The following is a 27002-nucleotide window of genomic DNA, read 5'->3' as shown; positions in this document are numbered from 1 at the left end:
GGTGTCGGTCGGATTGGGGCCCGGTGAGGGGCCGGTGTTGCAGAAGAAATAAAGTGTATACATAGCATTGAACATCTCCTGGGCTGTATAGGCCATGTGGGGTAACGACTACAGCAGTTGAGCCCTGTAGGTCCTGCGTAGAATGCATGAGCCAGAACAACAATGATTGAGTCTTGGCGCCCTGTACACACGTTCGTCTATACATGATGAGACAATGGCGGTGCCCCCTCTAGTAAGTACGAGCCATCCCATTCGTGGCATCGGTCCCGATGTCAACTCGCAGCACCGGCACTTGTTTCGGGAACACAGTGACGCGGAGGGCGGGTCTATGCGACCGTTCGGGCGGTGTTGTCATTGTGGGCCTGAAACCTCGAGTACTAGTAAGAATACAGTGTCAGAGACATGGGATGGATTGGCACCTTGGCAGCAACTTGTAGTGAGTGCTGGTGTGAAGTCCATCGAGGCGCCATCGGGTGATGTTGACGACGGGCGGTGATTGAGGACGAAGACGCGGAGCGATGGGGAGGCCGGTGAACGAGCGATATTGAGTCGCAACACGGTGCAGGGAGTAGTCAATGGTCGGCGTTTCATACGATGAGCTATAGGACTTGTGTCATATGCCTCGCGCGTTCGTGAGTGCACATGTGAACGCTTCCTGTTTCAAGAGCTCTGTCGACGTACGACGCAGAGCAGTCAACGATACTCGAGACTCGAGAAGGAGCGCACGTGTGACAGCCACGTAGATTTCAGTCGAATGTCAGTGCACCGCCGCAGCACTGACTTCTACGGACTCGCTCACCAAGCGATGATATGAAACGAGCATCAACAACAGACGATGATCAGCGCTCTTCATGACGGACTCGCTCACCGCGGTGTGAAGGCCATGGGGCAGAAGCTTCAGACCAGTGTCCGCAGCCAGCAAATGAAATACAGGTGCCCGAAAGCAAGGGTGCCCCAAATATACATCTCAATGTCAGGAATACCTCCGGCCAGCGTTTCTCGGTGTACGAAGGACGAAGAACGGTCTTCCAACACGCTGAAAACATAGAAGGAATCTTCGTCGTGCATGCGCGTCGAGTCTGGGCTGCCAGAACGTGGTTACGGCGATAGTCAGCAGCGCCGAGCCTCTGGGGAGGTCCCCGCGACTGGGTTTCCAGGAGGTTCCTGCTTCTGCCCGCTGCCCAGCGTGTGTCATAACCACGAACAGCACCAGTTCCGCGGCGGATAGCTGGGAGAGATAGCGAGTGGCAGGCAAGCGATCTTCGACTCAGAACGTGAAGCCCAGAGTCCGCGACGGGATGATCTCACTCGCGGCACAGCCGCCCCGCGCGCGACCGAAAGCGGACAGATGCGTCCCGCGCCGCCAAGGCCGCAGAAACAAAGGAGGCCTGTGCAGAGAGGGGGCAAGGGGCAGGGCAGGCGCGTCCGAGACTGCGGTGCAGAGCGGTGGCACTGGCGGCCGAGCGAAAGGCTCGGGGGAGGCGGGTGGCGCGCAGGCTGTGAGCGCGACCGCGTGTGTTTGCGCGTGTTTGCGCACCGCATCGCGATCCGCGCTGGAGGACAACCGCGGGGGGCTGTCGCCGGGTGCGTATATAACCTCGCCTCCACCTCCCCTGTTCTTCTCCCTCGCCTCCTCCTTGCCTCGACACCCCATTGCTTTAGGTGTGTATGCGCGTGGTTCATCTGCGTGAGAGGGTCGCTGATGCGCCGTGTATGCGTCGTAGATTGTTCACGAACCCCTACACGACCGACGAGATGTGCGGCATATTTGCGTACTGCAGTTTCCTCCAGGAGAAGGTATGTGTTGTGATATCCAGGATACGTCTCGTGTCTTTGCTTTTGCATCTATGCGACGCGCTTCGCCCCGTGTCGCCCCGCCGGGTTGGTTGGGAACGACACTTCGCTGCGACTGTATGCTGCAGACGCGATGGGGCGCTTGCCAAGGCGCGTTTCGGCGTCCGTTGACGCAGTTAGGTCCATTGGCCCGCATTGACGATGTCGTTGCGATGGGCGGCGCGCACGCTGGTGCAGACGTGGCATTCGATCGATGTGCACGCGTATGACGCGTTCGCGCACAAGTTGTGGCGGGCTTGGCGGCGAAGATGTGGCTTAGGCCAACAACTCACTCAAGGATGTCATTGTTTGTTCAGTTTGAAGAATCATGATATACGCTTTGCTCTTTGTGAACTCAACGTGTTCACTGGAAACTGAGAGTGTTATTCGTCTTGTACCCTGCCACTTGCTATGTGAAACCCACTCTTGGGTGTGCGGGATCTGACACTGTTGTATAGGACCGCAAGACGATCTGCGAAATTCTCGCCAATGCCCTTGCGCGTCAAGAGTACCGAGGCTATGATTCTGCGGGCATCGGCATCGACGGCGACAAGCCCGGCGAGATGTTCTTCTTCAAGGAGGTCGGCAAGGTCGCTGGCCTCCGCAAGAAGATCGCCGAGTCAAGCGTCGACACGTCCAAGACGTTCCTTTCGCAGGTCTCCATCGCGCACACGCGTTGGGCGACGCACGGCCCGCCGTCAGTGGTGAACTGCCACCCGCTCAAGAGCGACCCCAAGGCCGACTTCACCGTTGTCCACAACGGCATCGTCACAAACGCGAGTGCGCTCCGTCTCGTCCTCCAAAAGCGTGGCTACAAGTTCGAGAGCGACACGGACACAGAGGCGGTCGCGATCCTCACGAAGTACATTTATGACTCCCAGCCAGACAAGTGCATGAGCTTCACGGAGCTCATCAAGACGGTCCTCAAGGAGCTCGAGGGTTCTTTCGCGTTCGTGTTCAAGTCTGTCCACTACCCCAACGAGATCGTGACTGCCCGCCGTGGATCGCCCCTCTTGATTGGTGTGAAGACGGAGAAGAAGCTCAAGGTGGACTTCGTCGATGTCGAGGTTGCTGGTCCCGAGGAGACTGTCGATGCTCGTGAGTATCCTCGATCACGATACTTTGGCGCATATTGACATGCCATGCAGTCGCATCCCCTGTCCAGAACCGCCCGGGAGGCCTGCTTGCTCCCCCCTCTTCTGGCCCGCCCAACCTGCTCCGCTCGCAGTCGCGCGCATTCATGTCTGAGGACGGCATGCCGCAGCCGATCGAGTTCTTCGTCGCGTCTGACGCCGCGGCGATCATCGAGCACACGAAGCGCGTGCTCTACCTCGAGGACGACGACATCGCGCACATCGCCGAGGGCGAGCTGCACATCCACCGGCTGCGGAGCACGCACAATGAGGGCGCGCGCGCGACGCCAGCGCACCGCACGATCGAGACGCTCGAGATCGAGCTCGCGGAGATCATGAAGGGCAAGTTCGACCACTTCATGCAGAAGGAGATCTACGAGCAACCCGAGTCCGTCGTCAACACGATGCGTGGGCGCGTCAACTTTGACAAGAGCCAGATCACCCTCGGTGGCCTGCGCGCGTACCTCCCGATCATCCGCCGTGGCCGCCGCATCGTGTTCTGCGCGTGCGGTACCAGCTACCACTCGGCGATCGCGACGCGCGCGATCTTTGAGGAGCTCACGGAGATCCCCGTCAGCGTAGAGCTCGCGAGTGACTTCCTCGACAGGAAGACCCCGATTTTCAGGGATGACATCTGTGTGGTCGTCAGCCAGAGCGGTGAGACGGCGGACACGATCTTGGCCCTCCGGTATTGCTTGGAGAGGGGCGCGCTGTGCGTCGGTGTCGTCAACGTGGTCGGCTCGACGATCTCGCGTGAGACGCACTGTGGTGTTCACATCAACGCTGGCCCCGAGATTGGTGTTGCCTCGACGAAGGTAAGGTGTACGCTTCGCGTCGTATGAATTTGCGTGCTGATATTCACCTCAGGCATACACCTCGCAATACATCGCGCTGCTCATGATAGCTCTGCAGCTATCCGAGGACCGTATCTCGCTGACGGAACGCCGGACACAGATCATCGACGGCCTTCACGCACTCCCTGGTCAGATCCGCAGGGTGCTCGAAGGCGATTCGAGCTTGCAGGAGTTTGCCACCGGTGTGCTCGCCAACCAGCGCAGTCTCCTGCTCATGGGGCGCGGGTACCAGTACGCGACGTGCCTCGAGGGCGCGCTCAAGATCAAGGAGATCTCGTACATGCACTCGGAAGGCATCCTCGCGGGCGAGCTGAAGCACGGGCCGCTCGCGCTGATCGACGAGAACATGCCCGTGATCATCGTGATGACGCAGGACTCGCTCTACCCGAAGGTGCAGAGCGCGTTCTCGCAGATCACCGCGCGCAAGGCGCAGCCGATCGTCATCTGCAACGAGGACGACGAGGACATCCCCAAGGGCGTCAAGACGATCCGCGTGCCCAAGACGGTCGACTGCCTCCAGGGCCTCCTCAACATCATCCCCCTCCAGCTCCTCAGCTACCACCTCGCCGTGAAGAACGGCTTCGACGTCGACTTCCCGCGCAACCTCGCGAAGTCGGTGACGACGGAGTAAAGGCATATTGCGCGCGGATGGATGTCACATGGAAGCTGGGAGGGATTAGGAAAGACGGACCTTCGCATTGTTGTTGGACGCTACTGTAAGACTTTTGACTACCGACTTTCGGATACCTCTGTTTGGGCTCTCACGTGTGTAAAAGTAAAGGTAACGGAATATTAGACCTTTCCAATCATGCATTCGGCCCTGCTCTGTCTACACGCAAGCGCAGTAGAGCTCCAACTGCACCATCCGTACGTAGATCGACCATTCTGGGAACTGCGCCCTGGCGAATACGGAGAGGTCCTCTCCGCCTACAAAGCGGCCCATCCACTCCTGCAACTCAGTGTCTAATCCGGTGCCACCCTCGCTCAGGGAGCAGTCCCATTGTATGCGGTGCGTTTGAAAGTCCGTAACGGCGGCAGGGGTGTGCATGATGATACGCCTTGCAGCGTTGTCGCTGCCCGCTTCGAACCAGGAATTGTCATTGTCGGACGTTTGCAAGCCTACGAAAGAGGGAAACGGTCAAACCAACAGTACGCGGCCTCCGCAGACGGCTGTCCCTGACGAACCACACGATGAGGGACAGGCATACCTCGAGAGCACGCCTCTATCTTGAACACGACCCTGCGCAGCGGTCTGTGTTTCTTCACGAACGGCGGCAGCTTCGCGGTGCAACAGTGCGTCTCCTGTATCGCACCACTGTCTGCTCCGACCGACAAGATCACCCGTCTGCTGTGGCCAATCGAACAAACCCAGTACTCGGCCTCGTCCAAGATCGCCCACACGAGTGGGAGGGGCAGCCCCAGACAGGCGTGCAGTATGTGTTGCGCCTGCAGGACGTCGTCGTCATCTAGAGGAGCGTAGCTGCCATGCGTTGCTAAGTACAGGTCTGGGGGATTGACTGGACGCGACCTGACATACGTTTGCGCAGCCCTCAGCCCTGTAATGGTCTCCTGCAACTTCCCCGCTATGCTCTTCATCCGCTTTGCTGGGAGGCGCTGCGGGTCGGAGCGCTGCCCGATGCCAGTGCCCGACCATCCGTGCAGAAGCCTGGAAAGTCGAGTACACAGGCTTTGTGAGGCACTGGCATCGAGTATCACAGAGAGCAGCCTTTGTTCGGTGATTTGCAGCGTCAACTCGTCTGGCCATGGGGCCAAGCGCATTTGCATGACTAGCCGCTTAACCTCCTCCAGTTCTTCGAGCAACGGCTCGCAGTTGGACCAACGTGAGCCGAGAATCTGGGATAATGCGGCAATTGCACCTTCATTCCTCGACGCGATGTCGACGCGCATGTAGTAATAGTACGATCCGACTCGGATTGGACGCGGGCGTCGAGGGCACATACTGTATGTGGGGCGAAGGCAACCAGCGTAGCTGGTGAGTACACTTTACTCTTATAGCAAGCTCTCACGACCATGATACTCATCATTGATATCGACTACCTAGGGCATGAGTCCGACGGCAGCCTCTCACGTTCCCGGAGGCAGTGTACTTGGTGTGTGCAACTGGAACAGTCTCAATCGCCCTGGCAATGGCGTAATGCACACCAGTTGAATATGGCACGCTCATTGTCGCATAGACGTTGAAGTTCTATATGAGCTATCGCCGATTCCAGAAGCACCCTCCCACAAGCTCGTTCTGGCGTTACAACTAGACGCAGGCGCAGTAAAGCTCCATTTGCACTCTCCGTACGTAGCACGCCCCGGATCCTCGATACAGCACAGAGGCCCACAGGGTAAGCTCCTCTCCGCCAGTCAAGCGGCGCATCCACTGCTGCAGTTCAGCGTCAACTCCGGTCCCGTCACGGTCCCCATCATTGAGGGCGAGGTCCCATTGGACGCGGCGCGTTTGGAAGTCACGGCTGACGGGGTTGAGCATGACGACCCGCCTTGGAGCAGTAATGCTGCAAATTTCGAACCAGGAGCAACCGCCGGCATCGTTGGGGGTTCGCCAACCTAAACAATACAACAATTAGTCATAGACGTACTATGCCCTGTCAACCATCGACAGCCAATGGACTTGAACACGACGACGGTGCCGTACAGTGGACGTTGAAACGTTGAACATTGGCACATACCTTGATGATGTGATTCTATTGTGAATATGACCCTACGCAGCGGTCTGTACTGCTTCACTGATGATGGGATTCTCGCCGTACAGCAGGTCACCCCCGCCGACCCACCACCATTACCACGCATAATCAAGTCTCCGCAATGCCCGATAGAGCGGACCCAATATTCGGCCTCGTCAAAGATAGCCCATACGAGTGGAAGGGGCAGTCTCAGACGTGCATGAAGTATGTGTTGCATCTGGAGGACGTCATCGGCATCCCTGGGCGCATACCTATGATATGCCCGTCAGGTCATGCTGGTGATTTACGGTAGAGCTGAGCATGAATAGCGTACGAGCTGGATGCTTTCAATCTATCGAGGACCACCTGCAATCCTGCCGCTATGTGGTGATTCCGCTCTGGTGAGAGGTTCAACGGTTTGGAACGTGGTAAACTGATCCCCGGCCATCCTTGCAGACGTTTAGAAAGTCGTGTAATCCAACTGTCTGAGAGATCCATTAGGGGGCGAAATTGGTATTCAGCCCATACAATGGTCAACCCGTCCGATGCTAAGGACCGTTCCGAGTCTCTAGTCAGTCGCTTTATCTCCTCTAGTTTGTGAAGTAGAAGCTCGCAGTTGGACCGTTGCGAGCTGAGGGCTTCCGAGAATGTTACAATAGTAATCTCTAGCCAAGCCCGGCATGTCTCCCAGTCGATGTGGGAGGCCATGTAGTAGTGGTAGGAAGAAAGGTGTTATCGATGAGTCTGACAGTGAGTCGACCCGCTAGTAAATTTGGGGAGAGTCATCCGTGAGTTGGACTATGCAGTGCAACCAGTTCAGCTGCACAGTTTGCTTCCGAATACTCAGCACCAATCATAATATAGCAAAGACGAACGTGCACGGTGCACACTTGGTGTACACGCATGTGCTCCAACTCGGATAGACGCCTCAGGCTGCTCAATTGGACCAACATTGGCCGCCTCACTTCTTACGGACAGGCAATGCACGTCGTTGGTTAGTACTACTACAGTGTGACAAAACAGATCAGCTCATATGTTGTCTACCGACGTGAGTAAGTATTATTGTAGCTTTGATGTCTCAATTACCTATGCCAGTGGTGAACATTGGTGGTTTCCATTCACTAAGCCATCCGGTTCAATAAGCACCCGCGAACAAGCTTGTTCTGGCGTTACAACTAGTCACTAGACGCATGCGCAGTAAAGCTCCAACTGCACTCTCCGTACGTGGTTCGACCATCCTTGATACTGAGCCCTGGCGAAAACGGAAAGCTCCTCTCCGCCAGTGAAGCGGCTCATCCACTGCTGCAGTTCAGCGTCTGCTCCGGTCCCGTCCTCATTCAGGGCGAGGTCCCATTGGATGCGGTGCGTTTCGAAGTCGCGGCTGGCGGGAGGGTTGCGCATGATCACCCGCTCTGAAACGGTATAGCTGCCCGCTTCGAACCAGGTCCAGGATCCGTTGTCGTTGGAGGATCGCCAACCTGAACAAAAGAACAATTAGCGCACATAGTGTGAATCAGCCAGTGGCCAGAACGCGCAAGGATGCTGCATGTAAATCTGAACACGTAGTACCTTGATCATGAGATTCGATTGTAAAGACGATCCTGCGCAGAGGTCTGTACTGCTTCACGGACGATGGAATCCTCGCCGTGCAACATAGCGACTCCTCCATCGCTGCGCTGTTCGCGGCGACACTAAGGGGTCCGCAATGCGCGACAGAGCGAACCCAGTACTCGGCTTCGTCGAACACCGCCCATACGAGCGGAAGAGGCAGGCCCAGAAGATGATGCAGTATATGTTCCGTCTGCAGGACGTCATCGGCATCCCTAGGAGCAAAGCTGTGATGTGCCCGTCAGTTTGTGCGAGTGATATCGAAGAATATATAGCACACGGGCAGCATGTCTTCAGTCCATCGAGGATGATCTGCAATCTCCTCGATGCACGGTTGATCTGCTCTGGTGAGAGGTTCACCGCTCCAGAATGCAAGTGTGGTTCGCCGGTCCCCATCCATCCTTGCATCAGTCTAGAGAATCGAGTGCTCAAACTCTCCGAAATGTCGATATCGGCCATCACGGAGTGAAGTTTGTATTCTGTCAACTGAAGAGTGGACACGTCCGAGGACATGTACCGTTCCTTAGCCAGCCGATTAATCTCCTCCAGTTGATAAAGTAGCAGCTCGGAGTCACTGGCAGAGCATCGTGAGCGGAGTGCTTCCGAGAATGCTGCGATGGCCACTTCCATCCTACGTGAGTTGTCGCGGTGTAAGTCTAGCACGAGGAGAGCTGTTGTTGGCTTTCGAGTCGACCCAGCCGCGACTGCGAGTGCAATCAGTTCGAAAGCTGCACAGTATCAGTGACAAGAGCCCTCAGGCAAGTTCAACTTCGGGTGACACTGAAAGAATCCGCCACTGATGTTGTTGACGGTTGTTGTGCAAAGGCTTTGACGCCCACCGCTACGCCGACACGTGGGCACGGCGCTGCCGCCCGCGACACCATCTCGTTTCCTCGTTTCCACTATGACGTGTTTGCCGCCACTGACTCCGCCGACACCGCGCGGGATGGCGTCGACGGTCCTAATGTGTCACTTAGAACATCCTCATGACAGGAACAGAGCTGTGGGTCGCCGCGACTCGTGGGACGGTGGGGCAGCGTGGTGTCCGACTCCAGATTACTCGGGTAAGGCGTCATTTTGGAGCGTAGCGCAGCGGACTCCGCACACTACAACATGGTACGCATATAAAGAGAGCACTTTGCAATCCATGGTCTCTCCTGTAATCTCAACTTTACGAACCGTCACGACTCACGACCTCACTCACTCACTCAACATCTCAACACAATGCCCCTTTTTAAGAGCAAGGTTAGTGTCGTTCGCCAGCTGTACATAGCGGCGCTGATACCTTACCGTCATCTCTAGGCCCAGAAGGCTCAGCAGGCCCGCGACGCCGATGCCACCCACCATGACATGAACGACCCTCATACTGCACCTCATGGTCACGGTGCTGGTGCTGGTGCTGGTCCCGGTGTCGGTGCTGGTCCCGGTGTCGGTGCTGGTCCCGGTGTCGGTGCTGGTCCCGGTGTCGGTGCTGGTCCCGGTGTCGGTGCTGGTCCCGGTGCTGGTGTTGGTGCTGGTGCTGGTCCCGGTGCTGGTCCCGGTATTGGCGCGAACGACTACGCGCAGAATAACAATGTCCCGGGACATACTAACGCAGTTGGCCGTCACGAAGGCGGTGGCCGTCACGTACGTCGCGCTCCCGCGCCTTGCGGCCTCCACATCTGACAGTTCCCAGCAGCACGACAACGTGAACGCCAACAACGCTCCCCCGGGATACACAGGCACCGGTCACCACAACGGCGGCCCTGTCGACCGTGCCGAGCAGCACGTCGAGAATATCGTCGGCGCGAAGGCCGTGCGCAACCAGGCTGGTGATAAGGAGTCGGAGGTGAACGCCATCAAGGCGCAGAGCGCAGAACTTACAGAGGCAGAGCGCCTTGAGCGGGAGGCGAAGATGCATCGCGACCGTGCTGTTGCCGGTGGTGAGTGTTTATGTCAAACGCAGTCTGTACCAGACGCTGATTGTAATACAAGGTGCACACCCCGCGAATCAGCGTCTCGGCGCTGGTTGGGCGAACTAAACAGCGCGATCAAGTGGTTATTGTACGATACCGATTCGAATTGTAGCGTTAGTATATATGCATGGTCGGATCTGGACCTGTGATTGACGAATATGTTACCATGTCAAGTTCGAGTGATTGAACAAGATAGTTGTACAAAAACTCTGCGTATTGACCTCAAGAAATCCCATCAATACTCGAGTTCAGGAACGCGTCCACCCCACTTGTTCGCCGCGTCCGGGTCGTACTTGTAAGTGTCGGTCCCATAACCCATGAGTGCCTCTACCACACGGGGTAGATCTTCCCTCATATTGGCGTTGTAGTAACGAACGCAGTACATCAGAGGTTTCTCATGCCTCACTACGAGAAGGTTCCCTCCCCAACTATGCGGCGCCATTCCTCGAGTGAGGGATTGAACGCAACGATTCACCGGAGATCCGTTGATTGAAAAACAATCGTCGTATCTGAGGGCAAGGTTGTAGCCGGTGGTCCCGGTGACTGCCCCGCCGCCGAAGTCGAACGAACGAACGAACGTCTCCCCTTCGAGGTCGAACCACTCGCGTACATCGAGGCGATGCATGATGAAGAATGATGGGTCGAGGTAATCATCGCTGTCATCATGCCTCACGTCGCAGGGGACCTTGACCATGCGCGGCATATCCTCGTCGACGGGGAAGAGGATCGCGTCGATCGTGATGGGTCGCGCCTGAACGCCCTCTGCAGGCACGCAGAGTCGCTTGTGACGCTTCCAGTCCTGAAGATGAGTACTGAGATCGGCGACGATAGCCACGGGCACAGACTTCAAGCCAAGACTCACATTGGCAATGTGCTCCTTGCAACAGTAGTATACGTCTTTGCAGCGAGAGCACCTGGTGGATGCCTTCGCACCGCACATGCGGCATGTGCCTGTACTCGCGGCTACGTCGGGTGTCGACATGGTGCAGTCAAAGGGATATGCAAGAAAGAGATATGAGAAGGTGCGCACCTTATTATATGTCTTCCTCGATTTGGATCCTGAGGCCTGACCCGATGAACTCTAACCTTGATCAGCACTCATTAGGAGCGCCGGAACGTTACTTCGGGTTTCGTTTGAGGGGACTTGAACCACCTGAGTGGTCATCTGCGATCCAATATTTCTTGAGATGGTCCGGGATAGGAGGCTATTCAACTGCGTCGCAAGTACTGGTCAGCAGAACTAGTATCAGGGAAGAGGTCCGTTAGTGACATTTGGGTACACCATGCGCCGGAGGTCGCTCCGAGTCCTTCTGCGTGGTAGCCTGTATAGAGGCTAGTATTAAAGTCCCTCCAAAATTGATATAAGCTGTCAACGTTGAACGTTATAAGCCTTTTTCAAAGTCGCTGTGCGGTGGTTGCTGTACGGCTGTGCCGCCGTCCACAGATTACTAGTGAGAGTCGAGACCGCCGAGGCCGAATGAGGTCTGAAAATGATCTCGCCGATTATGGGTCCGGCAGATGCCGGGCCATTGTCTGGCCACACAACTCACCGCGATGCTGCTCAAGCTCGGATTCTCGCCCGAAGTTCCCTCCTTCTGCTCATAGCCACTGATACTGTGCCACTGGGATCTGGATCTCAATACCAGTTAAAATCGTTTGAGCTGTCGTTCAACGCCGCAAGGTTAGTGAATCGGCAACGAATGCATTTAGTGACCCGAGTACTTCTGAACATCTATTTGTAGGTCACACCGTGACGCTCATTGCTGGGCTGTCAATCAGTCATGTCGGCAGTGGCTATATCTCATTCGAGGCTGCCTCTTGAAACATGGGACAACATCATTGAATGCCTCTGCGAGGATCGCGATGACAACGCCGGCACGCTTTTGGCGTGTAGTCTCACTTGCCATGCCCTGCTTTCTGCCTCCCGACGCCACACATTCTTTCATGTCTGTCTCCGCGACACGGCACGCTATCACTCATTCAAATCCCTCATCAAAGGACCCAACTACGTTGCGCCACATGTCCGTGCGCTCACTGTCCGTGGGACCCGCTCGAGCGACCGCGAACTCAGGAGGTTCCCGTCCAATGGACAGTGGCTACACCTTCTTCCGACATTGACACGCCTCGCACACCTCCGATTGTATCAATTCTCATTTCTTATCCCTCGCAAACTGAAGAGCGATGTAGGCGCCCTCGTTAGAAACTTACGGACCCTGGACCTAACCTTGACTTCAAGCCGAGCAGAGAGCCTCGCATCGTTGTTACGTGCATGCGGCGACGGACTGTCGAGTATCATACCCCGGTCAGCACCCCGGTCGCTCGAAGACCTGTCGTCTCTACTGTCAACCCAAAACGGCGCGGATTGCGCTATCAGGTCGATAGTGTGGAATCCTGGCGGTCCCGCTGATGCGGGACTATCCACGTCCTTGGCGACACTCACGAAATGGCTCGATCATGGACGGCGATCCCTCCAGAAACTGGCCATAGCATGGATAGGTTCGAAGTATACGCCACTGTCGCTCACGCAAAAGCTGCTCAGAGATTCGGAAAATTCACTCGAACATCTGCATCTCCACTTCGCCGAGTCGAGAGATGGCCACGGTAGCTCAGCTGCCTTCCTCAACCTCAACGGCAATACTCGTCTCAAGACACTCCATATCGTACTCTACGTCGGTCGGCTGCCTGACGTGACTTGCATGTTGGCCGCGCCGGCGAGCTCTGTCAATATGTTCGTCAACCTTACGTACCTCGTCATCCGGATCGTCATACGAAGAGATACCTTTATCAGGATGGCCAGAGAATGGCGAACTTTCTGCAAGGAGATCGACGGCCTGTGTTCCGCTCGGCCTCTCATCAACTTCGAGTTCCGCCTTGACCTCAGAATCAGCATGCACCCCATCGTGCCGATCACTCAACTTCCCGAAGACCTTCGAGCTATGATGGAGACCATTGCTGCGCTGTTTGTGGAGGCAACCAGCGGACTGGCTTCATGCCTCCCGCCACCTGAGAGGACGGGAGGGCGCGTGCGGTTCGGCATCATCTGGCTGTGGGGCGGGAACTTGCCCTTTGCTACAGCCTTCGATAAACAACACTGTCCGCCGGAGTACTTCCTCGGTGATCCGGAATGGTATCGCAGCAACGAAGCTCCCTGGGACTTCCGGTGAGTTAATACGACTACTGTACGGTGTGACGCTGAGTTGATATCATGTAGTAGAGCATGATTGCTGCTGCGAGAACGGGAACGGGAACGAGAACGAGAACGAGCGTCGAGAACGAATGTCCTGGATGAGTGCGAGGTTATCACCGGAAGACATTATTGGTCACATGCATTCCGACAGCACCGCCAGTTCAAACCTAGAAACGCGGTGTCAGGCTGTCATAGTATCACCAATCTACCACCTACTAGTTTTTGCACGTGTATTTGGGCCGATGTAACCCAGTTATACTATCTTACCTCATAGAAGATAATGCGAGACATCGACTCGAAGGACAAAGGAATACCGCGTCAACGGGCCTCGATCCGCCACAGGCGCGTCAGTGGCACTGACGCGCCTGTGGCGGGTTGAGTCGGCAAATGCCGAGTCATAGACGCGCAACACCCACTGGGCAAATTGGGCGCGTCGCGATGTGTGTCGTTTCAGCCAGCTCCACATAGTAGTGAGTAGCGTTTGCATGGTATGGTTTGCCATTGACGATTGAATTTCTGCAGCATCCGAGACAGTGTCATTCTATCCGCATCATGGCGAGTATGTTGACACGACGTTCTGTTCGCCGGGGTTTGAGAAGCGGTGGTATGTCTTACGGAGTCTGCTGCTATATAGGCGTTACTGAACAACACTCCCATGTTGAAGAGCTCACCTCCGGCGCACGCGACGCTTTGCAGTTACCTCTCGAGATATGGGATCATATCGTTGATTTCCTCCACGACGACCGAGACGCGCTCCTGTCCTGCAGTCGAACTTGCCGCGCACTGCTTCCCGCATCCCGCCGCCATGCGTTTCGGCACATCACTCTCTATAATGCGAGCCGCTACCATTCATTCAAGGCCATCGTCAAGAAGCGCAACTACGTGCAGCCCCACGTTCGGGTCCTTACTATCCAAGGAAGCGACCGACGGGACCGCAACTACCGGTCGTTCCCCGCGAATGGCGAGTGGTTGCACCTCCTCCCGAGGCTAAGCCGCCTCGTGCACCTTCGACTACGCAGCTTCCCGTTCTCCATTCCCGACAGTCTGAGGAACGGCACTCTCACCTCAGTGACGTCCCTGCGTACGCTGGATTTGACGTCAATGGGCGGTAAGACCGACGAACTTGTGGCATTGACTTGTGCCTGTGAATCCCTGTCGACCCTAGTACTCGTCTCGACGCCGACCTCGCTGGTGGAGTCCGTCTACCTACTATTCCCTGTGGACGACTTGCGCAGGGGGAACATCAATACGTTCATCTGGGATCCCGTCGCTGCTGCCAGTGAGAAAATGCTTTCCTTGGGAGCGTTCGTCCTCCATGCAGCGGAGCAACCCATGCGAAGAATAGCCGCGATGCGGATCGACTCGCAATCCACCCCTGCTCGGTACATACAACAGTTGCTCCTAGACTCGAAGGACACAATCGAAGAGTTGTTCCTCGGCTTCGCAGGTTCGGAGGACGCTCACGGTGAAGAATCCCTCTATCTCGACCTCTGCGTCTGCACCCGCCTCAAGGCGCTGCATATCACGTGCCCGATTGGCCGCGTTTCCGATGTATCCACCACTCTGTTCACATCCAGCCCACAGGATGCATTCACCAATCTTGCATCCGTCGTCCTCCGCATCGTCGCCCGCAAGGGAACCGTCCATCAATTCATAGAATGGCCAGAATTCGCTTCCGACCTCGAGGAACTCTGTCTGACTTATCCCCAGATCAACTTCACCCTCTGCTTAGATATCAGGATCAATGACCACTTCGTCCAGCATATGGGGGGCGCTCAGGTGACCTCTCTTACGAACTCGTACGCAGAGCTATGCTCCTCTCTCGTAATGCACCTCCCGCTTCCTAGCAGCACGGGAGGGAGAGTTCGGTTCGGCTTGGTCTGGCTGTGGGCTGGCGGGGATTCTCTGTTCTGGACGACCCATGATGGACGACCCTACCCACCAGAGTATTTCCTCGGTGATCCGCAATGGTATCACAGCATTCAGACACCTTAGATCTAGTGGTGAGTCCGCACTGCTATCTCATACCAGCTCGGTTTCAGTGAATGGTTAGTAGGATTCAGACGCAGGTTCGAACGGACAGGACTCTCTGTCATGCATGGATCGCAGGGTCAGCCTGGGCCCTGTGTAGGATACAGATGTGGGTTTGGAGACGCAGGCCACCAGTGTTTCTGGGGCATGAGTGCGTTTCTGGTATTACGCAAACACGCATTTGCGATCATGTACTTAGTATCACCTACAAACAGTGCGCTCGCGCATCCCGGTCCCCCTTGTCTGGTTGCAGGTCATTGAAAGGTTTCAGAATCGGTGTTGTGCTCATCGTGACCCACAGCGACTTTGACTTCATTACATGCCCCCCGCGGAACACGGTACAGCTAACGTATAACACTACTAATAGAATGACAGCAAAAGGATGATTTCACTAATTATGCGAGATTGCAGCTTCTGGCCTCCAACAGTGCCATGTTCGTCATGTCGCCCATAGCATATAGTACAGAGCAAGACCTCGAAATTCAGTGAATGGCCTTCACCCACTCTTTCACCGCCTTCTTCATACATCTCTCCAGATCCTCCGCCACGATCGTCCGGTCCGTCTGCAAGTCACTCATGTCCTCGCCATGCGCGCGGAACACCTCCAGCGCGGCCCCCGCGAGCTCCGGCCCGCGCTTGATGCCCGCGACATGCTCGCCCGCGACGAGCGGCGCACCGCCGGTGCCCTGGCCGGGCGGCGGGATCGCCCCGCGTGGCGCGACGGCCCAGCACATCTCGTGCATCCGCGTGCGGAGCACGTCGAGCTCGGGGACGGGTGCGAAGTTGATCGGGAGGGAGGAGGAGGTTACGCGGTTGGCGATCCCGGTTGCGCGCGCGGCGCCGGTCCAGGACGAGGCGGACCACACGGCTGTGATCTCGAAGGGCTGCGGGCGTGTGGTCAGGCATGGGCAGGAAAGGTAAAGGCGGGAGCACGCACCCCGGGTATGAAGGTGAGCGTGTCGAAAGCGAGGGCGAACGGCGCGAGGCAGGTAGAGATGACGCCGTTCATGATCGCACCCTTCTTTGCAGCCTTGACGAGCTCGGTGAATTCCTGCCGCACGTTCTCTGCGGGCCAAGACTTCGGGTATAGGAAACGCAGCTGTTCGGAGTGTTTAGGGTGTAAACGCGATGGGTGACATGAGTTGACATACCTCCTTCAGTTTCTTCTTGTTGGGTGTCCGTATAAGAAATTCGATGCGCGAGTTCTTCGTCGCTGACATGCCTTTCGATATGAGCTGCAGAACAGGTGGGTACCGCTCCGTATCGCAAGGAACCCGTCACTCACCCCTACGGCCTTTGCTTTGAAGCCTGTCTTCTTCTCCCTGGCTTCAGTCTCCTCCTTCTGCCACTTCCGGACTGCCTTGTCCTTCCAGCTCTGCTTCTCGCCCTCCTTCGGCGGTGGAAGTGGTGCAGCCAGCGGCGCATACATTAAGAATGGAGGCACCTTTGCGTCCTTCTTCGACGGTGGCCGGAGAAGCGTAGGGAACGGGATAAGCAATGCGACGGTTGGGTGGTCGGCCTCAGGCAGGTAGTCCGTGATGGGCTCGTCTACAGATATGCGGGACTCCATGGACGATCGCTGGGAGACGTCACCATAGCCGTGCTCGTCGTGCTGCGTCGCGGGGGCCTTCTCGTGGGCAGTGTCTGGCATGGCGAAGTGGACGGCCGTCGTCGCAGCGGGATCATTGGGGTACGCCTCACTGTTGGTCGTGGATTGTACATGGGACTCCATGGATGGTGGTTCGGAGACGTCGCCGTAGCCGTGCTCGTCGTGCTGCGTCACGGGGACCTTCTCGCGGGCGGTGTCTGGCATGGCAGGGTGGTCGGCCTTCGTGGCAGCGAGGTCGTCGGGGTGCGCCTCAGTCTTGGTCGTGGATTGTGTGCGGGACTCCATGGACGGTCGCTCGGAGACGTCGCCGTAGCCGTGCTCGTCGTGCAGCGTCGCAGGGCCATTCTCGCGGACGGTGTCTGGCATCGTGGGGTGGACGACCGTCGTCGCGGCGGGGTTGTCGGGATACGCCTCGGTCATGGTGGTGGTGGGCTGTGGCTGGAGAGGGCCCGCGTCGAGGCGAAGTAAGTAGAGTGTTCCTCGATCGGGCGGATCTGACGTCAGTCACGGCCGGGCTGCGCGCGCAGGCCCCTGGCCGGCCGGAAGCAGAATGACGTCCGGCCCCGGGCCGCAGCATGCTGACGTCGGCGTCCTGACCTGGACGGGCCATACAGCTGCCCCTGCTGTGCGGAGGGAGGCAAGTACTGTCAGCTGAAGGACGGCGTATAATATCGACTGTGTCATACCTGCATTCACCGCGTGCCTTTCCGGCGATGCATCATCATATGTGCATCATGTAGATTCCTGTACGATTCAGGAGGGCATCAGGCGGATCTGCGAGCTCATAACGTAGATTGGAATAACGTACGGGACCAAGTGACGACCCACATGTAGGTATGCTTGTGCAGCATTTCCGGCTCTGCATGGATGGTGACAGTTATGACTTTGTTCGACACTCTTTCGAAAGTCTATGCCGAGAATACCTATAGCGAGAGCTGCTGAATCGATGACATTGATCCAGAAGGACGTATGCGGTTCAGAAACAGGGCAAAGGGTATCTAGTACCGCGTCATCAGTCGGTCTGGAAGGGTGAATGAATGTGAGACTTTCTCACCTACTAGGGTCGCGTTGCGGACGCGATCCGAGAGCAGTAGGTGCGTAAGGGTATATACAATCTCATCATTCCTATCCTCGGGAGGGGGACGCAGCCAGTGTACGTATGTTCAGTCATTAAGTGGCTGGGCTCAAGTATGAGTTTCAGCAGAAGCAGTATCACGGATGAAACGTACCAACTCACCACTCTTGAGTCATTGTCTCGAGGACCAATACAGGTGATCCACCCAGTCCTCGAAGAAGACTTCCCACGCAATCGTACCGTCCACCGTCCGGAGCACGAACAGGCCGGGGCGGACCGCACCATGCGAGGCCTCCGCGCATTTCTCCCGCCACCGCGGCGCAAGCTCTGGCGAGCGGAACATACACCCGACGATCTCCACGCGCTCCATGCTTTCCGCATGCTCGACGGCGGCCGCGCGCCGCAGGGCTGCGCAATGTGTGTCGCGCAGGGTCGGGGGGAAGAAGCGGCGGAGGGTGCGGATGCCGGGCAGCGTCGCGACGGCCTTGTACATGCGCGGCGACCAGACGCTGTCCAATTCCATGCTCGTGACGCTCGCCAGGGCGGCGTAGCACGGCATCGCGCTCCAGTCCCACTGCATGTATGCGCGGACGCTCCCGAGGTGGATGGACGCGACGGACGCGGGGAGGAGCGGGCCGATGCTGCCCCACACGTCCTCTGGGCAGTTGACGACGGCGAGCGCACTCAGGGACGTGCAGCGGGGCAGGATCGAGCATATGGCGTCCACGGGCCAGACGTTGAGCTCAGGGCTCTGCAGCAGATCTGAGGGGGAGTGATGGTTGGGCCCCATCCAGAGATGCTGCACGTAACGACCTATAGTCAGCTCGCCGTTGGGACGTGGATCCACTGTCCGCTGGGGGGACCGGAGGGCGCGCGCGAAGGCGTTGACCTGGCGCCGAGTCGTGAGCACCACGGTGCGGTAGAACGCGGGCAGCACCCAGAGGTGCACCGCCTTGCTAACGCATAACAGAGCTATAGCAGAAATCTTGTCGTCCACGGCCAGTTGTTCCAGAGCTGCGTGAGGGAAATATGGGTCAGCCTCTATCAAGACGTGCAATCTGCAGCGATGGTTACCCTGAGCATGTATTAGAACGTGGCCACGTCATGAGGATAGGTGATCTTCACTGACTTCACGTACAAGTTCTGCCGGAAGGGCAGAGAGTGCCGTCATGGTATCGGTGGACAGATGGATATACCGCATGCAAATGCTTGGACAGTGCTTTTAGTTGAACCGTGCCAGCCTGAGGCACCTGGTGAAAGCGGAGCCTGATCGGAGAAGTTGCAGCGCGAATACTTAGACACAGCCTAGTAGTTTGTTTCAAGAGCGAGGAAATCAAGAACACAAGTGCGTGCGTAGACACATGTAGGTGACGACTGGTCAATGAACCCAGGCTTGCATTCGCTGTCGAGTACTGATCACGATATGAATAGAACATCCAGTTCGCGTAGCGATGTCACGCACGTCGCACGGGCGTCAAGGCTATTAGCTTCTGATCCTAACAAAGACAAACAACCACCAATGATATCATACCTTATCATCCCACACCCGCCGCTCTCTCGACTGCATCCACGACGAAGAGGACATAGCGAACAATGGCGACACCACCCACGGCGAACCCTACGACGCTCACTGCGCACCTCCTCTCGCTCTCGACTCCGCGCCCATACTCTGCGGCAACGGAGCACCCGTTCCTCACCGCCGCCGGACTAGGCACACTCCCACCGGCTCTTCTCTCGCTCTGGCTAGCCCAAGACCGACTATTCGCAGCCCATGGGGGTTCTGCGTTTATAGGCAGGACTGTGGCTGCCGTGCCGTTCTCGTCGCTCGACGAACCCGGCTCGCCGAGAGAGCAGAGGAACCAAGAGCTCGTGCGCGTATTGGCGTACTCTCTCACGAACCTCGTGCGGGAGGTCGGCTTCTTTGGGGATGTTGCTCGTGAGTACGGGCTGAAAGCGGAGGGATGGAAGGAGCGCAAGGCGACGAGGGACTACACGGCGGAGATGGTCAGGGTCGGTGCAGAGGGCAGGATCGAAGACGCGATGGTGTTCTTGTGGGCCATGGAGCAGGTGCGCGTCGACTTTTCCTGACAGTCAATTCGGTTTCGTTGATTGCCATCGTGTCGTGCAGATATATCTGGACTCCTGGCTATACGTTGCGTCGCTGAAGCCAGTCGAGGCCGAGGGCGGCACCGCGCCCGCGGTGAAGACACTCGTCAACAACTGGACCAATCCGGAGTTCGTCAAGTTTGTCGATGAGCTCACTCAGATTGTGAACAGGTAAGCCTCAGAGGACCCATCCCATGTCACCGAGGCTGCAGGTAATCATTTTGTTCCGTCTCGTTCCCCTGTGCACGCGCTGTACGGCAGCCTTGGCATCGAGCCTGGATCCCCTGCGTGGATACGTGCGGAGTCCATATGGGCTCGCGTTATTGAACTCGAAGAGGCCTTCTGGCCCGTCGGGGGAGAGGAGCTCACGCTGCTCAACGAGAAGATGTAGAGAAGTGCTGGATTGTAGAAAGTGTATGTAGCGCAGAGTAGTAGAGGAATATGTATATCATAGTGCACCGGCAGAGAAGCCCGAGGTCCCGCCTGCGAACAGACGCCCATAGTGTTTGCTACTGAAGTTGGCCGCGACGACCGAGCCCCCACTCCTCCCGCTACGACTGCAGGAAGTGGAACATACCCGCAGACGTATCCTTATTCGCAAATTACCCTAGCTCATGCTGCAGTAACTGTCTGGAACAGTCCGCCGTGTTACTTTGACCAAAGACAGTGCCATGTCACAGCCCTCGCACTCGCGACCCCCCTCGCCCGCGCACTCCGTCGACACGGAGATGCACGAGCTCAACCACGAAGCGGACTACCTCGAGGAGAAGACGCTCGTCGTGCCCCACGGGCCCAACGGGACCGACGTCAAGCTGCAGCGACACAACAGCGACCCCGACGCGCAGGCGATGGTCATCGGCTCGCTGCGGTCGCAGGTCCAGGACCTCTTCTCGCAGGTCTCGCAGCTGAACAACAAGCTCGTGAAGTCGTACGACCGCATGTCCGACCTCGAGGACGACCTGCACGTCACGACCGCGAACCTGCGCGGCGCGACGCTCAAGATTGGCGAGCTCGAGCTCGAGCGCGCGCAGCACCTCTCCGCGCTGAGCTCCGGGCTGCTCGTCGAGAAGGACCACGTCACCACGGAGCTGAATCGGCTGATGGAGCGCGCGACGGAGGAAGCAGCGCAGCGCGGCCAGGCGGAGAGCGCGCGCGCGGAAATCGAACAGGAGCTCGACGACCTGAGCGCGGGGCTCTTCAACCAGGCCAACAGCATGGTGGCGGAGGCCCGCATCGCGCAGGCGAAGAGTGAGCGGAAGGTGGAGGAGACGGAGCGTGCGCTGCGCGAGGCCGAGGAGGTCGTTGGGCTGCTGCAGACACAGATGCAGGCTCTGCAGGCGGAGAAAGAGCGTGCGGATCGGCGAATGGAGGACATGCGCGTCACGATGGGCAAGGGCAAGTGGGTGGACCGGGTGCACGAGCCAAGTCGGGCCATTCCTCGTCTGCTCTGTTCACATTCTCCGTACCAAGAGTATCTGTCCCTCATCGCCCACCTGCGCTCAATACGCCCTGCGAGCCAGCACCCGCCAGCTATGTCGACGCTGCTGCCATTGCCCTTCTTGGCTCGGCTAGTAACGGAAGACTCGTGCGTTGCAATCATCTACTACATGTGAAGGTACTAATGTCGATTGACAGTGATCCGACAGTCCGCCTAGACCTTGCGCCCTCACTCAACTGGTTATCGCGAAGATCCGTGATCTCGGCCATACACAGTGGAGAACTATCCATCGAGCCCATGTCCACGGCTGCCTTGCTACAAGAACTTGCGCCGTCTACTATTCCGGGCCACCCGCACAATACGCACATCTCATGCGCTCTCTGTGGCATGACCATAATCTCCCCGTCCAACAGTGCGTCGGGCTCGCCTACCACGGCTACCTTCCCGTCTCCAACATCCGCCAGACCGTCCCTCAACAACACCTGGTCTGCCTCCCGCTTCAGGAACTCCCTCGTCCACACCCTCTCCTCCGCTCCTGGCGCGCTCGTCCAGTCCCGTAGCCAATCCCCCGCACCACCTGCACCAGGAACCGACGTCATGGAGCCTCCTACTCAGGTCTACATCTTCCGCATCGCAGCGACGTCCTCGGGGCTTCCAGTCTCGCTCCCGCTCTCGCCCCAGAACACCACTCAAGCGAAGCCGACGATCTACCCGCTCTGCACGACGCACTGGTGTCTCGCGCGTCTGCGCATGACGTGTTCGATGTGGTCGTTTGTCCGCACGGGCATCGTCGAGAAGATCTGGGAGGACAGCGTGTACGTCCCCCCTGCCAGCCTACGGGCCGCGCAGTCCCCCGCCGCGAACGCCAACGGGGCAAAATACGATGGTGTGAACGGCGCAGCCCAGGCAGACCGGAAGCCTCCCATCCCTCCGAGGAGAACGAGAATGGGAATCGGTGCGCTCTGGGGCTCCGTGCAGCGCAGCCTCAGTAGCGGCAAGGAGATCGAGGCGGAGAAGGAGCTGGAGAGGAAAGACACAGAAAAGCCGTTGCCGCAGTCGCCCAAGAAGCTCCCTGTCCCGCCGCCCCTACACCCGTCCATATCCGCGCCCACTCCCAGTAGGCCGTCCGCCCTCCCGCCGCCTCTCCCCAAACGCAATCGCGGCCGAGAAGCAGCGACAAAGGAGATCGCACCGTCGGAACCCGCTGGTACGACTAACGATGAGCTGCCTCTCGAGCGCGTCATCTCGGCCGATCACTTCGCAACGCCTGACGAGGAGCCGTCGTCGTACATTGACTCCGATCCTGCCACTGTTCCCCTGCCGCCCACTGCCCCCACCACGCCTGAGCCGGAACAGCCTTCCGCCCAGCCTGAGCAGTCTGGCGACCCAACGCCAGCGGGGGAAGCAGATCAGTCGTCTGCGCGACCGTCAACAGACGAGCCAAAGCCGGATCCGTCCTCTGCAGCGCCGTTGTCTGCAGTCAATGTGGCCAACGTTCAGGAACCGCCAAGCTCCCGCAGTGGGTCGCCTGCGCCGCCCCCGCTTCCACGTCGTGCAGCTGCACGCCCAAGGCCGGTCTCTGTCGTAGTCCCAGTTCCAGAATCGGGAGCAGTGGAAAACACGGGTGCTGCGCCAACCGAGCCGAGCGCACCCGCTCCAGCGGAGGACACGCAGTCCGGGGACCAGACCAACGCGCCATCCGCGGATGCCAATGCGACAGAGAGCGAGGTCGTGGATGCGTCCGGGACAGAAGAGCCGACAGACGGCGGGAAAACTGGACCGGTGGTAGAGCCCCCTGCAGCCGCCGATGACGCTACGCCGTCAGCAGACCCTTCGACACAAAGCAAGACGGGGGCGCCAGCAGAACAGCCAGATGCAGTGGATCATGTTGATCCCACTACGACACACGAAGAGTCTAGTGCTGCCCACCCCGCCGCTGAAGACTCGGACGTAGCACCACCTTCGCCCCTCGCCCCTTCAACGAACGGTGTCGTCGACGGCGTGGAGGGACAGTCACTGAAGGACCTTGAGATGGTTGATGTGCCCGCGCCGCCCGACCCGGAGACTGATTCAGATCTGGATGCCTCGACAGTCTATGTGGGCGATGCGAGCTGGGAGGAGCGCACCTGGAAGGAGCTGACGCGGCTTCGGGAGGACATGTTCTGGGCGCGGGTTGGTGGTGTGCGATAGAAGTGGTACTTTCGCAAGGCTCCAGTTGCTCGAGGATGCGTATCTACTCTTGCGTAGGTTAGATGAATTTACTCATGCATTTATGGACATGCCGTCTCGAAGGTCTCGAAGATATATGCATCATGAGCATGTACTCGGCCACCGTCGCGCGCAGGCCACCCGAGACCCCAACGAGACCCGTACCTGCGCAGTATGTGCGATTACACAGCTGCCAATCGTGCACCCATCTCGTGCATCACTAGTAACTTACTCGGAGTCACTGAGTTCCACTGCCAGCCTCCAATCGCTCCGCACTCGCCTGATGTGGCTAGTACAGCGCGTCGCACGAACTGAGCAATGAACCTCGCTTGTCGTGTCAATATTGCATTATCGTACATTACCGTCGCTGTACACGACCTCGTCTAATACTACGCTACACAATACCCCAGACACAAACACTCCATACAGGGCAGCCTCTCCACGCGTTACGACGGCGGCGCCAGGCAGCGATCCGCCGAGAGGTTGAAGTCATTACCCCACCACTGCGGGAAGAACACCGTCTTTCCCGCTGCGCCGAAGATGGCGAAGTTGAGAATGAAGACAATCACCTGGGTGCCGCCGTCAAGCGCCGCCGCGACGATGTAGTTGTACTTCGTGAACCAGCGTGGGTAGCGCGTGCGCACCCACCACTGCGAGAGAATTCCCAGGGCCATCGACGTGTTCACGGATGTGTTCACGCCGACGGACAGGTAGCACGAGTACTGCATGATGATCGACGTGTTCAGGTTCTCGAAGCCTGCCTTGGGCCAGATGCGGTACTGCAAGCGAACGGTCAGTCAGGGTCATGGTACCCGGGCAGGAAGGGTGCGTACGCAGATGTAGAACGGCAGCGGGAGGAACAGCCCGATCGCGAGCGAGATCGGGACCATCCTGTAGGTCGAGTCTGCGCCGAACATCTGTGGGGCGAGCGCACCCCACGCGATCGCGTTCGAGTTGTAGCTCTGCGCATTCTGGCCGGACCACAGACGCGTGCCCGCGATCGACAGGAGCGCGGCGCGCTGCGCGTTGATGATCGACAGCATCATGACGTAGTTCAGCACCGTGCCAACGACCGTCCCCGCCATCTGCATGCAGAACGTCACGCGCGGCGCGAGCTTGCAGTACTGGCCCAACTTCAGGTCCTGCAGGAACAGGATACCCTGCTGCAGAGGGTGTGCGCCGTACATCGCGCCGTACATGTTCGCGACGGGACGTCCGGGGACCATATACGCTGCGAGAACCGCTCGTCAGCAGGGACGACGCGGGTAGTACAAGCAAACACGAGCTCACCGGTGATCATCTGGAAGAAGCCATTGCCCGAGGTGTTGAACTCAGTGAAGCCAATCGTGGCCGCGAGGGTAGAGTACAGCGCGCAGAAGACAAACCCGATGAAGAGTAGAACCGTGAGCGCCCACCAAGGGAGCCCCGACTCGCCGGTGTAGTTCGTCGCCTGCGCGATACCATACGCGGCGAGGAGAATGACGAGGTACCACCAGCGCGGGATCTGCTTGTACACCTTCATCTTCTCCCAGTGCGCGTCGTGCACGAGGTGCTCCGTCTTGTTCCACGGGTTCAGCGAGAGGACGAACGGCTTGAGGTCGTTCCAGTGGAACAGCGCGATGTGCGTCACGATCGCACCGAGCGACAGATTTGATGTGATCAGGTAGAGCGCGTTCGTCGCGGAGAAGTACGCGGGCCCTAACTCCTCGTACTTGGTGGCGTTGAATTTGCCGTCGCTGAGCAGCGCGGTCTGGTCGTACACGGACCCGTTCTCTGCGAAGATGTCTTGGCTCATGAAGGGGAAGTCCTTCGCCTTCCAGAGGTTTCCGTAGTACACGGCGGACATGAGGATGTACGTGAGGAAGATACCGATGTCCTGATTGAGCTGCAGCCAGAGCGGTGCCCAGAGGCAGTTGGATGAAATCAGGTTCCAGTCGAAGCACACAGCGAGCAGACCCATGCCCTCGTTGTTGGACGCGCCTCCGAAGACGTTCCGCACGACGGACGAGTGGTTGTCCGCCAAGCAGAAGACTGATACACCGGTGAGAACAGGGAAAATCCCTGTCGAGGCATTATCAACATCAAGGAATTAGGAGCGGCGTCGGCGACAACGTACACTCAGGAATGATTTCCCAACAGAACATGACGGCGAAGATGGTCCAGAAGAGGCGCACGCGCTTCGAGGTCATCTGTCTATCGTAGTGGAGGGCCTGGAACAGGTTGGCGATGTAGACTGAGCACTGCATCAGTAAGCCATGCAAGGCACAGACAGCTCAGTTGGACGTACTGTTAGCAGGCCAGAAGCACTTCGTTGGACGAACGAGCGCCTCAGAGAGCAGACCAGCATAACCATACCCAATTAGCTGCGATCCGATCAGCGTGAAAATCGCAATCCCGGGGTTCTGCGAAATCAGTATGATGAGCGTCCGACGGACTGCGGGATGCTCGACGTGCGACCGACCATGTCATTGTTGTAGTACACTGTCGCAGCCATCAGTAAACGGCGCTCAACCTTAACTCAATGTGACCTACGATTCTGCACGGAAATGACCTGAATCGCGACAGCGGAGGTGGCAGCCGTGGAAGACATGATGATAATGGCCGTGTGTTCCTTGACTACAGAGATAAGAGGCGTCAGCCAGTCTGCTCCCGCGCGACGGCAATGTACGTACTGTTGAAAGGACCAGGGTTCAACCAACGCCACCGTCCCTTGGTCGGGATTGCCATGTGCAAACCATTACCGAACCAGTACGACAGGATGAGCAAGAGTAGCGTCGAGACGTTGAGCGTCTGAGGCTTGAAATAGTAGATCTGCGCCAATACACTGCAGACGCATCAATTTTAGATTTGCTCCCGCGCAACGTCGGCGGTGATACGCACGCTCCGAAGGCTGAGAAGCCAAGGCCCAGGAAGACAGTGCGGAATGTGACCGCCTGAAGCTCGGGGTCGTCCCTGGCCGACAAGACCTAGCGGTGAGGAACGTCAGTGGAGAGGTCGGTGAGAGGACGAGTATGTACGCTACCTTGACAGCGACTTCATAGGCCGCCTCGACCCGGTACTCCGCCTCGGTGGCCTCGTCGTTGGCGATGCGGTCCTCCATCGCCTCGACCTCCTTGGTGAGCACGACATCGTCCTCGAGCTTCAGCTTGTCGTCGGACGAGCTGTCCGAGAGCTGTTTATCGTCATCGTACATGGGCAGGTGAGACACCGGATCGGCCATGGCTGGGATGCGGTGGCTGGCGGGACCTGAGACGCGAACGTCGACTTGCGAAGGGAAG

At 57.9% G+C, this 27002-nt stretch overlaps 13 protein-coding genes across 13 annotated transcripts; 6 read left to right on the top strand and 7 right to left on the bottom strand.

Moving 5' to 3' along the window:
• The first annotated feature begins 1591 nt into the window (after positions 1–1591).
• C8Q71DRAFT_774900 (L-glutamine D-fructose 6-phosphate amidotransferase) lies at positions 1592–4629 on the top strand. Its single transcript, XM_047924562.1, has 5 exons — positions 1592–1662; positions 1725–1797; positions 2292–2931; positions 2982–3781; positions 3834–4629. The coding sequence occupies exons 2-5, from the start codon at positions 1756–1758 to the stop codon at positions 4449–4451; spliced, it is 2100 nt and encodes a 699-aa protein (XP_047776055.1). The 5' UTR covers positions 1592–1662; positions 1725–1755; the 3' UTR covers positions 4452–4629.
• On the bottom strand, positions 4554–5813 carry C8Q71DRAFT_196551 (uncharacterized protein). Its single transcript, XM_047916913.1, has 3 exons — positions 5358–5813; positions 5029–5300; positions 4554–4939 (listed from the first exon to the last, which is right to left on the bottom strand). The coding sequence occupies exons 1-3, from the start codon at positions 5777–5779 to the stop codon at positions 4650–4652; spliced, it is 984 nt and encodes a 327-aa protein (XP_047776054.1). The 5' UTR covers positions 5780–5813; the 3' UTR covers positions 4554–4649.
• Positions 5814–5882: 69 nt separating this feature from the next.
• Positions 5883–7328, bottom strand: C8Q71DRAFT_196576 (uncharacterized protein). The gene is made up of 3 exons (XM_047916914.1): positions 6842–7328; positions 6514–6779; positions 5883–6391 (listed from the first exon to the last, which is right to left on the bottom strand). The coding sequence occupies exons 1-3, from the start codon at positions 7213–7215 to the stop codon at positions 6087–6089; spliced, it is 945 nt and encodes a 314-aa protein (XP_047776053.1). The 5' UTR covers positions 7216–7328; the 3' UTR covers positions 5883–6086.
• Positions 7329–7497: 169 nt separating this feature from the next.
• Positions 7498–8910, bottom strand: C8Q71DRAFT_774892 (uncharacterized protein). Its single transcript, XM_047924561.1, has 4 exons — positions 8744–8910; positions 8396–8689; positions 8077–8342; positions 7498–7985 (listed from the first exon to the last, which is right to left on the bottom strand). The coding sequence occupies exons 2-4, from the start codon at positions 8626–8628 to the stop codon at positions 7690–7692; spliced, it is 795 nt and encodes a 264-aa protein (XP_047776052.1). The 5' UTR covers positions 8629–8689; positions 8744–8910; the 3' UTR covers positions 7498–7689.
• Positions 8911–8989: 79 nt separating this feature from the next.
• Positions 8990–10136, top strand: C8Q71DRAFT_875846 (uncharacterized protein; the record flags this gene model as incomplete). The annotated part of the gene is made up of 4 exons (XM_047928402.1): positions 8990–9360; positions 9418–9741; positions 9794–10037; positions 10090–10136. Exons 1-4 carry the CDS (start codon positions 9340–9342, stop codon positions 10134–10136), a joined length of 636 nt encoding a protein of 211 aa, XP_047776051.1. The 5' UTR covers positions 8990–9339.
• A 169-nt stretch (positions 10137–10305) lies between these two features.
• C8Q71DRAFT_713159 (uncharacterized protein) lies at positions 10306–11052 on the bottom strand (the record flags this gene model as incomplete). The annotated part of the gene is made up of 2 exons (XM_047920899.1): positions 10306–10869; positions 10933–11052. The coding sequence occupies 2 exons, from the start codon at positions 11050–11052 to the stop codon at positions 10306–10308; spliced, it is 684 nt and encodes a 227-aa protein (XP_047776050.1).
• Positions 11053–11600: 548 nt separating this feature from the next.
• C8Q71DRAFT_774881 (uncharacterized protein) lies at positions 11601–13544 on the top strand. Its single transcript, XM_047924560.1, has 2 exons — positions 11601–13230; positions 13282–13544. Exons 1-2 carry the CDS (start codon positions 11852–11854, stop codon positions 13289–13291), a joined length of 1389 nt encoding a protein of 462 aa, XP_047776049.1. The 5' UTR covers positions 11601–11851; the 3' UTR covers positions 13292–13544.
• Positions 13545–13689: 145 nt separating this feature from the next.
• C8Q71DRAFT_909726 (uncharacterized protein) lies at positions 13690–15573 on the top strand. The gene is made up of 3 exons (XM_047929060.1): positions 13690–13727; positions 13780–13861; positions 13922–15573. The coding sequence occupies exons 2-3, from the start codon at positions 13810–13812 to the stop codon at positions 15250–15252; spliced, it is 1383 nt and encodes a 460-aa protein (XP_047776048.1). The 5' UTR covers positions 13690–13727; positions 13780–13809; the 3' UTR covers positions 15253–15573.
• Positions 15568–17230, bottom strand: C8Q71DRAFT_774876 (uncharacterized protein). The gene is made up of 4 exons (XM_047924559.1): positions 16574–17230; positions 16440–16523; positions 16226–16387; positions 15568–16172 (listed from the first exon to the last, which is right to left on the bottom strand). Exons 1-4 carry the CDS (start codon positions 17180–17182, stop codon positions 15771–15773), a joined length of 1257 nt encoding a protein of 418 aa, XP_047776047.1. The 5' UTR covers positions 17183–17230; the 3' UTR covers positions 15568–15770.
• Positions 17231–17740: 510 nt separating this feature from the next.
• C8Q71DRAFT_196458 (uncharacterized protein) lies at positions 17741–18962 on the bottom strand. The gene is made up of 3 exons (XM_047916912.1): positions 18127–18962; positions 17952–18075; positions 17741–17895 (listed from the first exon to the last, which is right to left on the bottom strand). The coding sequence occupies exon 1, from the start codon at positions 18760–18762 to the stop codon at positions 18145–18147; it is 618 nt and encodes a 205-aa protein (XP_047776046.1). The 5' UTR covers positions 18763–18962; the 3' UTR covers positions 17741–17895; positions 17952–18075; positions 18127–18144.
• Positions 18963–19511: 549 nt separating this feature from the next.
• Positions 19512–20568, top strand: C8Q71DRAFT_774871 (heme oxygenase-like protein). Its single transcript, XM_047924558.1, has 3 exons — positions 19512–20039; positions 20101–20249; positions 20340–20568. The coding sequence occupies exons 1-3, from the start codon at positions 19566–19568 to the stop codon at positions 20467–20469; spliced, it is 753 nt and encodes a 250-aa protein (XP_047776045.1). The 5' UTR covers positions 19512–19565; the 3' UTR covers positions 20470–20568.
• A 181-nt stretch (positions 20569–20749) lies between these two features.
• On the top strand, positions 20750–23706 carry C8Q71DRAFT_713045 (uncharacterized protein; the record flags this gene model as incomplete). The annotated part of the gene is made up of 3 exons (XM_047920895.1): positions 20750–21663; positions 21714–22928; positions 23028–23706. The coding sequence occupies 3 exons, from the start codon at positions 20750–20752 to the stop codon at positions 23704–23706; spliced, it is 2808 nt and encodes a 935-aa protein (XP_047776044.1).
• Positions 23707–24033: 327 nt separating this feature from the next.
• Positions 24034–26944, bottom strand: C8Q71DRAFT_839588 (OPT oligopeptide transporter; the record flags this gene model as incomplete). Its single annotated transcript, XM_047926500.1, has 10 exons — positions 24034–24503; positions 24558–24955; positions 25015–25785; positions 25841–25957; positions 26012–26126; positions 26186–26205; positions 26257–26340; positions 26397–26548; positions 26605–26690; positions 26747–26944. The coding sequence occupies 10 exons, from the start codon at positions 26942–26944 to the stop codon at positions 24171–24173; spliced, it is 2274 nt and encodes a 757-aa protein (XP_047776043.1). The 3' UTR covers positions 24034–24170.
• Between the last annotated feature and the right edge of the window lie 58 nt (positions 26945–27002).

The sequence above is a fragment of the Rhodofomes roseus genome (genome assembly GCF_022264815.1).
Source record: "Rhodofomes roseus strain CIRM-BRFM 1785 chromosome Unknown C8Q71scaffold_19, whole genome shotgun sequence".
Classification (NCBI taxonomy): domain Eukaryota; kingdom Fungi; phylum Basidiomycota; class Agaricomycetes; order Polyporales; family Fomitopsidaceae; genus Rhodofomes; species Rhodofomes roseus.
The sequence above is the reverse complement of the archived record's forward strand: the minus strand, read 5'-3'. Positions and strand labels throughout refer to the sequence as shown.

What these genes read in the sequence shown, in the direction of transcription:
- C8Q71DRAFT_774876 (XM_047924559.1), bottom strand. Translation starts at nt 17,182, where the DNA reads ATGGAGTCCCGCACACAATCCACGACCAAGACTGAGGCGCACCCCGAC. An exon ending in TCAAAGCAAAGGCCGTAGGG is followed by an intron (nt 16,524 to 16,573) that starts GTGAGTGACGGG and finishes CCTGTTCTGCAG; the next exon opens with CTCATATCGAAAGGCATGTC. An exon ending in CGCTCACCTTCATACCCGGG is followed by an intron (nt 16,173 to 16,225) that starts GTGCGTGCTCCC and finishes ACACGCCCGCAG; the next exon opens with CCCTTCGAGATCACAGCCGT.
- C8Q71DRAFT_909726 (XM_047929060.1), top strand. Translation starts at nt 13,810, where the DNA reads ATGGCGAGTATGTTGACACGACGTTCTGTTCGCCGGGGTTTGAGAAGC. An exon ending in CCGGGGTTTGAGAAGCGGTG is followed by an intron (nt 13,862 to 13,921) that starts GTATGTCTTACG and finishes CCCATGTTGAAG; the next exon opens with AGCTCACCTCCGGCGCACGC.
- C8Q71DRAFT_196576 (XM_047916914.1), bottom strand. Translation starts at nt 7,215, where the DNA reads ATGGCCTCCCACATCGACTGGGAGACATGCCGGGCTTGGCTAGAGATT. An exon ending in AGATTGAAAGCATCCAGCTC is followed by an intron (nt 6,780 to 6,841) that starts GTACGCTATTCA and finishes GGCATATCATAG; the next exon opens with GTATGCGCCCAGGGATGCCG. An exon ending in AATAGAATCACATCATCAAG is followed by an intron (nt 6,392 to 6,513) that starts GTATGTGCCAAT and finishes TGTATTGTTTAG; the next exon opens with GTTGGCGAACCCCCAACGAT.
- C8Q71DRAFT_196551 (XM_047916913.1), bottom strand. Translation starts at nt 5,779, where the DNA reads ATGTGCCCTCGACGCCCGCGTCCAATCCGAGTCGGATCGTACTATTAC. An exon ending in GGGCTGAGGGCTGCGCAAAC is followed by an intron (nt 5,301 to 5,357) that starts GTATGTCAGGTC and finishes AACGCATGGCAG; the next exon opens with CTACGCTCCTCTAGATGACG. An exon ending in GATAGAGGCGTGCTCTCGAG is followed by an intron (nt 4,940 to 5,028) that starts GTATGCCTGTCC and finishes CCTCTTTCGTAG; the next exon opens with GCTTGCAAACGTCCGACAAT.
- C8Q71DRAFT_774892 (XM_047924561.1), bottom strand. Translation starts at nt 8,628, where the DNA reads ATGTCCTCGGACGTGTCCACTCTTCAGTTGACAGAATACAAACTTCAC. An exon ending in GGACTGAAGACATGCTGCCC is followed by an intron (nt 8,343 to 8,395) that starts GTGTGCTATATA and finishes GGCACATCACAG; the next exon opens with CTTTGCTCCTAGGGATGCCG. An exon ending in AATCGAATCTCATGATCAAG is followed by an intron (nt 7,986 to 8,076) that starts GTACTACGTGTT and finishes TCTTTTGTTCAG; the next exon opens with GTTGGCGATCCTCCAACGAC.
- C8Q71DRAFT_774881 (XM_047924560.1), top strand. Translation starts at nt 11,852, where the DNA reads ATGTCGGCAGTGGCTATATCTCATTCGAGGCTGCCTCTTGAAACATGG.
- C8Q71DRAFT_774871 (XM_047924558.1), top strand. Translation starts at nt 19,566, where the DNA reads ATGGCGACACCACCCACGGCGAACCCTACGACGCTCACTGCGCACCTC. An exon ending in TCTTGTGGGCCATGGAGCAG is followed by an intron (nt 20,040 to 20,100) that starts GTGCGCGTCGAC and finishes CGTGTCGTGCAG; the next exon opens with ATATATCTGGACTCCTGGCT. An exon ending in CTCACTCAGATTGTGAACAG is followed by an intron (nt 20,250 to 20,339) that starts GTAAGCCTCAGA and finishes GCTGTACGGCAG; the next exon opens with CCTTGGCATCGAGCCTGGAT.
- C8Q71DRAFT_196458 (XM_047916912.1), bottom strand. Translation starts at nt 18,762, where the DNA reads ATGGGGCCCAACCATCACTCCCCCTCAGATCTGCTGCAGAGCCCTGAG.
- C8Q71DRAFT_774900 (XM_047924562.1), top strand. Translation starts at nt 1,756, where the DNA reads ATGTGCGGCATATTTGCGTACTGCAGTTTCCTCCAGGAGAAG. An exon ending in CGAGGAGACTGTCGATGCTC is followed by an intron (nt 2,932 to 2,981) that starts GTGAGTATCCTC and finishes CATGCCATGCAG; the next exon opens with TCGCATCCCCTGTCCAGAAC. An exon ending in TTGGTGTTGCCTCGACGAAG is followed by an intron (nt 3,782 to 3,833) that starts GTAAGGTGTACG and finishes TATTCACCTCAG; the next exon opens with GCATACACCTCGCAATACAT.